Source organism: Rhagoletis zephyria, unplaced genomic scaffold, assembly GCF_001687245.7.
Source record: "Rhagoletis zephyria isolate East Lansing unplaced genomic scaffold, Rhagoletis_zephyria_1.1 Rzeph_scaffold_04838, whole genome shotgun sequence".
Taxonomy (NCBI): Eukaryota; Metazoa; Arthropoda; class Insecta; order Diptera; family Tephritidae; genus Rhagoletis; species Rhagoletis zephyria.
Window position 1 is genome coordinate 16,899 of NW_016161921.1, and position 7,056 is coordinate 23,954.

General features: G+C 33.8%; 1 protein-coding gene across 9 annotated transcripts in view; it reads left to right on the plus strand.

The window, feature by feature from the left end:
• The window catches only part of LOC108371267 (lipase 3), a 29,526-nt gene that overhangs the window by 1,793 nt on the left and 20,677 nt on the right, over positions 1 to 7,056 (plus strand). For 8 of the 9 annotated variants that reach the window (XM_017626786.1, XM_017626787.1, XM_017626788.1 and 5 more), the window contains one exon: positions 6,634 to 6,792. The exons of the other annotated variant lie outside the window; for it this stretch is intronic. In XM_017626786.1, coding sequence (XP_017482275.1) covers positions 6,634 to 6,792 — 159 coding nt within the window. The remainder of the gene's footprint in view (positions 1 to 6,633; positions 6,793 to 7,056) is intronic. 9 annotated transcript variants of the gene reach the window in all.

Here is a 7,056-nt window from a genome sequence, read left to right on the forward strand (position 1 = left end):
AAATTTATCGGTTTTAGCTGTCCAAATAAATTAGTTTTACATTAAAACGCCATATCTGAGNTTTAGCTGTCCAAATAAATTAGTTTTACATTAAAACGCCATATCTGAGCAATCAGTTATATGGAGGCAATATATAAGTTACAGTGACCCGAGCTTTGTTAATTTTACTGTAAACTATCTGTTGATAATGAGTGAAAATAGTGCGAAATATCAGGTTTCTATCTGCATATATTTAGAAGTTATAACAACGAATCTCATATCTGAACAATCAGTTGTATGGGAGCTCTATGTAAAAGTGACCCGATCTTTGTTATTTTCACTCTAAGAATTCTATTGATAATCGTTGAAAGTATTGCAAAATTTCATGTTCCTAGCTGCATATATCGAGGAGTCATAACGAAAATTCTCATAACTGAACAATCAGTTGAATGAGAGATATATTTTATAGTGACCCGATCTTTGTTATTTTCACTCTAAGAATTCTATTGATAATCGTTGAAAGTATTGCAAAATTTCATGTTCCTAGCTGCATATATCGAGGAGTCATAACGAAAATTCTCATAACTGAACAATCAGTTGAATGAGAGATATATTTTATAGTGACCCGATCTTTGTTATTTTCACTCTAAGAATTCTATTGATAATCGTTGAAAGTATTGCAAAATTTCATGTTCCTAGCTGCATATATCGAGGAGTCATAACGAAAATTCTCATAACTGAACAATCAGTTGAATGAGAGATATATTNCATGTTCCTAGCTGCATATATCGAGGAGTCATAACGAAAATTCTCATAACGGAACAATCAGTTGAATGAGAGATATATTTTATAGTGACTCGATCTTTGTTATTTTCACTGTAAATATTCTGTTAATAATGAGTGAAAACGGTGAGAATTTTCATGTTCCTAGCTGCATATATCGAGGAGTCATAACGAAAATTCTCATAACTGAACAATCAGTTGAATGAGAGATATATTTTATAGTGACCCGATCTCTGTAATTTTCCCTCTAAGTTCTCTGTTGATACTGGGTGGAAGTATTGCAAAATTTCATGTTCTTAGCTGCATAAATGGAGAAGTTATAACGAAAAATCTTATATCTGAACAATCAGTAGTACGGGAGCTATAGTTTATAGTGACCCGATCTCTGTAATTTTCCCTCTAAGTTCTCTGTTGATACTGGGTGGAAGTATTGCAAAATTTCATGTTCTTAGCTGCATAAATGGAGAAGTTATAACGAAAAATCTCATATCTGAACAATCAGTTCACAAATATATATACATATACACATGTACATCTATATGTACCTAACGGGGCTAGAAGCGCTCCATTTGTGCTATTGGAGCGCTCCATAATCAGCAGCAAGCGCTCCCTTCCTAATTGCACACTTCATTGTATTTTAACATTGTGTGTCATTAGAAAGAACCGCTCCCTTGCTGCTTCAAGTAAAGCATTTAAAAAGCGATACATGCAAATTTAAATTTTTGTAGTTATTATATTTTTGTTTTAATAAAATAATGGCGTTTTTGTAAACCATTTGACGGTTTGATTAGGTGTACATATAAACATGGATTTTTCTTCTTTTCTATGTGATATATGTACATATGGAAACACATACATTCATACATATTTGCACATAAATTAACTTTTTTTCAAAAGAAAAGATTTTATGTTACTAATCAAAAAGGATATTTATTTCTGAGCATTGATAGAAATTAAATATTTTTTTTTTACTTTGCTTTTGTACTGCTCCCCATGATAAAAAAAATAGGAAGGTAAAACCGCTGAGAGGAATTTTTCGAATTCTTCACGTTTGCAAACAATTTAATTTTAAAATTTTACAAACAAACTCACACACACATTCTCATTTTCAAGCTCAAACAACAACAACTTTGAACAATTCCTTTTTTTTACACTCAATTTTATATGATTTTAAAATGTTGGCAAACTTCAAAAAAAATCATGGCCGACGAATTGAGAGAACGGTTTTACCTTACTATGTTTTTATCATGCTGCTCCCTACTTACTCCTTTGGGGAGCAGCTCACTTTCAGTCCCGTTGGGTATGTACATACCAGGGATGAAAAAGTAGGTACAATTGTACCTTTTTCCGACGTTTGATGACTTAAAGGTACACTAGGTACAGTCACTAGATTTTAGGTACAATCATCATTTGATCAGATGCATTTTTAGTATTTTTTTTCTTTACCGTGCTAATATATTTACTTATAGGCACGGGAAAAGCTTCGCCTTCATTTTGAAGAATAAACAATTATAAAGAAAAGTGGCCAATAGGAAGAAATTAAAAAAGTAATATTATGTATTATCTTAAAAATTTTACATTGCATTTAGAGCAGCCACTACGAAAAATTAACACTTTACTTAGCTATCCTAAAATTCGTAGTTTTTTTTTCTTCTATTGTTTCGATGGCATTTACGGTCAAATGAGTGAAAACAAATTGTCAAATGGGTCTAAAAATGGTATTTTGATTGATTTAGATCAGAATAGGCTTTCAGGCGTGTACATGCGCTGTTAAAGCGGCTATTTTTGGCCCATAATATCATGGATAAAGGTAGTTATAAAGGAAAGAAAGTTGTGTCAAAATATGTCGACAAATTTTTTTGTCAAAATATGACATAATGAAAACCAGTCTTTATTCGGATATTTGGACTGTATCCAGTGTCTAGGATGTCTTCAAATTTCATATTTTCTTTAGATGAGAACTATGGCTATCTGACCCATATTGGCTTTTTTATTTCTGAAAATACATACATACATATATTTAAAATGCTTTCGAAGTTACTTACGGCAATTTGATTATTTTCTCTAGACTTGCTGCACCTTTTAAAAGGAATCGGATAAATTAGCAGACTTTTCCTGTTGTTTTATAAAAAGTTGGATAAAGAAATATGTTTTAAAGTGTATGTTTTTAAAGTGTGTTTTTTGTTTTTTTTTCGCTAATATTTTCAGTAGACAAAAACAACGCTTCTACGATTCCCATTAGACTATAGTCTATAGATATAGGCCCAGTTAATAAACACCTAATCATGTGTAAAGTAAATCCGTCTTTTGTATTCCTGTTATAAGGGGCTGTCCATATATTACGTAAGACCTTTCGGGTAATTTTCGAGATATTCTTCAAACCGGTTTTTGTCCACCACCTATTACTCTTTGTTGTCAATCAATGTTGACAGTACCTTCTCCGACAGAAGTACAAGAAAATGATCATTTCATACCATTATTCCTAAGAATGGCACTGAAAGTGACTATTCCGTGCACTTACAAAAGTATACCTTATGATTTTTTTTGTCCCTCAGTGAATGACCAACTTGAGGAGAGAATATGCAATGTATGTGGTAAGTACTTTGCATCAAATAAGGCAACAAGCATTCACAAAAAGCTTCACTTGATCTTTTCTGAGCCTCAGCGTCGAAGAGCAAAGAGGATAATTTCACGACGCGGGCGAGAGCTCATATGTGTCATCACAGAAAATGAAACAGAGGATATTATTGAGTGGGTGAATCAAGAAGAAATTTAAGTGGACTGTGAAAATGAAATACCTTTGAGTGAAAAAGAAGTACGACATATCCCTGTGGCTACTCCTCTTTCAGATTGGCTGGCTGGACCGTGGACCAAAGAAACCGGCAACAAAGAAAGACTAGTATAACTATGTAATGAAGTTTTTAAGACTTACTAGGCATACATCCTATATTTGTTTGATGGAAATATATAGTATTTTCTAATGTTTAATTGAAAAAACATGTCTAGGGGATTTTTAATCTTACGTAAGATTTGCGGCTGGGGGAGGGGGATCAATTAAATCTTACAATTTATTTCGTGAGGGGAGGGGGGAGAGGTTCAAAACAGGTGAAAACTCCCTTACGTAATATATGGACAGCCCCTAAACAAAATTTATAAAAAAAAAACTACAAATGAATGATGTAACATTTTTTAGGTACAATCTGTCTCATTTAGGTACATTTATTTTAAGATATTAGGTACAATCTGAAATTACCATTTTTCATCCCTGGTACATACTACATACAAAAAACCATGATAAAACAAGTAAGAGCACCGCTGTCTTCGGCTATGCCGAAGGCTTCATACCTTTCATGAGCATCAGAAAATTTTACTTTAATAGATTACTGCATTTGAAAAAAATATATATTTACAGAATACATAGATAGAGATACATATATGAAAAACCATATCTAAACAATCAGAGGTATGGATGATATACCTTATATAGCAGCAATCTAAGTGATTTTCACTGTTGTGTGATCGGTATGTAAACCGGTAACACAATTTAATGGGTTTAGACTCCTACATAGAGGAGATATATCGTAATAACTGGTATCTGAATAATCAGAGGTATAAGATCAGAATCAGTTGTATGACAGACAGACAGACAGACGGACAGACGGACATGGCTAAATCGACTCAGCTCGACGTTCCGATCATTTAAGTATCCATTTTAATGGGACTATCTCTTCTTATTCTGGTACTTACAAACATCGGACCAAAGTTATAATACCATTTCATGCTCATGAAAGGTATAAAAAAGAGCCGAAACTTACTTTAATGTCGAGTCCTAATTTCTATTTTTGCCCCTGTATGTATTCCTCGATACGAACACTGCGTTATTTGAAAATTTGCCTATAAAATGTGTCCATAAGGCAGCCGAATGTCCGAAAATAAAGCGAGGAAGCTGTTTTATTACTTCACCTGTTTATTACCCCATTCATCCCACCTGCTTATATCGGGTATACGTAGAAGGTAAAATTTTACATATTTTTACATCACTATTTCGTACCACATGCTCCGTCTTCGTAAACGAAATCCACAGTTCGGATACGGACCTTTTGTTTGTTCCATGCCATGGCGGAATTATGCCAGGTGACGTAATTAGAGCGAGAAGAAAGATTTTGACACTGCCTTATATGAAAAATTGTCTTTAAAATTTGGCTATGAGGCAGCCGAATGTCGGAAAATAAAGCGAGAAAGCTGTTTTATTGTTTCACCTGTTTATTGCGCCATGGTTCCATGCAAACATTTCGAGGTTTTCCAGCAATATTTTCAACATATTAAAAAGCATGCAGCGCTATGTCCAATTTGCCGAGCAGTTATTAAAGACAAGGCTTTCCCTATATTTTGTTGGACTTTTCTTAAGTAAAAATATTTGTTTAATTGTATTTTTAGAATAAACAAAGTTCTTTTTCCTTCTGTAAGTAAACGGTTTTTGTTACAAATCGTATAAATAAGCAATGGGAAATAAAGAAAAATTCCAACAAGGGTTGGAAATAAAGCAAAACTCAAGGTTCATAGAATAGAAGGTTACGACATGGTGCTGTAAAAAATTTATTTTCCTCCAATGACGTAGTTGCGAAGTGAGTTCTGATTGGCTGAAATATTTTACGAAGAAGGAGAGTACACAAAACGCAGAAAATATAGTTGCCGTATAGCATATTTTAGGAATCCTAATCAAATGGGCATTTTTGATATAAAATCGTGGCAAAGCTTATTATAACAACATAAAATGTTATAACTTCATGTGAAACTGGATTAACATAATAATATTCGTACAATAGTGACAAATTAAATGTAAATCGAATGCAAATTGAAATTTGCTGGTGATTTTATTCTTGAAAGTGAGCAGAACACTCTCGCGGACTTTTAAATAAAATGCGTTCATAATATTGCCAAAATTTCGCTACCGAAATGGCAATTCATCTTTAGACATACGGTAAAACCTAAATCACCCCATTTCAGTATAATTTTTGCAATCAAAAACAGCGCACTTAAATTCTTGGTAATTGAAATAAACTCAAAGACGCAGAAAAAAGCACAAACTTCGACGCAAATTGTCAAACGGTAAATATCAGGGTTACACATATTTGAAATAAAACTTCATGTATTTTTGACTAAAATAGTGTATTTTTATAAGATAATTTTTTAGAAATCTGGCAACTACAAAAATTGAGCCATCTACGTCATCAAGATGGCGGCCATGGCTGATGTCGTAACCTTGTAGTCTTTGAACCTTGAGCAAAACTCAAATTTTGGTATTATTTCCCATTTAAAAGTGAAATAAAGCAAGCTTTACATTATTGCCGTTTGTGTTAATTCTAAAACTTTTTGTGTAATGTTTTTTTTAAACAGGGGTTCAAAACTTTGTCCATCGAGGATAAAAGAAACTTCTTCAAATGAGATTTTTTAACAAAATATTTTAGCTATTTTACTACATAATAATTTTACTGCATTATCATCCAAAATTAATCTGCGTTAAGACGACGAAAGTCAAGATTCTTGGAAATGGAATGTATCATCCTATTTTGCATTAACACAAAGCGAAAATTGCACATAGTATATTGAGTTTATTTTTGTACTTTTGCACAATTTCCGGTTTGTCTCTTCCACATCCGGACCTCATACAAATCGTCATTGGTGTGCTTCAATGTTTGGCGGGCATTGAAAAACGTATGCGATACAATTACCACAACTTCTCGCCATTGCCGTTATGCTGCTGGTCGCCAACACCAAAATTCTACATACATACATACTACATTGCCACCAATATCGCACAAACTGGAAACACTGCACTATTTTCTCGCTCATCCACCGCTTGAATTGTAGGTGATCCTAAATCATTTGGGATTACACGAACTTTTCCCTTCGACCGCTCTGAATCAACTGGGCGGGCATCTGCTCTGCGGACAAGGGGCGCCCACACAGAATCTCTGCTTACTGCTCACGTTTCTTTCGGTTGGATTCAGCGACTACGAAATGGACCGCGTGAGTATGAATTCAAACTTCCTCCTATTTTTATGGATATTTTATTTTGGAGTTAAATTAATGGTGAAATTGCGTACAGTGAAACACAAGCCAACTACTTCTTTTCACAAATATATATACATATACACATGTACATCTATATGTACCTAACGGGGCTAGAAGCGCTCCATTTGTGCTATTGGAGCGCTCCATAATCAGCAGCAAGCGCTCCCTTCCTAATTGCACACTTCATTGTATTTTAACATTGTGTGTCATTAGAAAGAA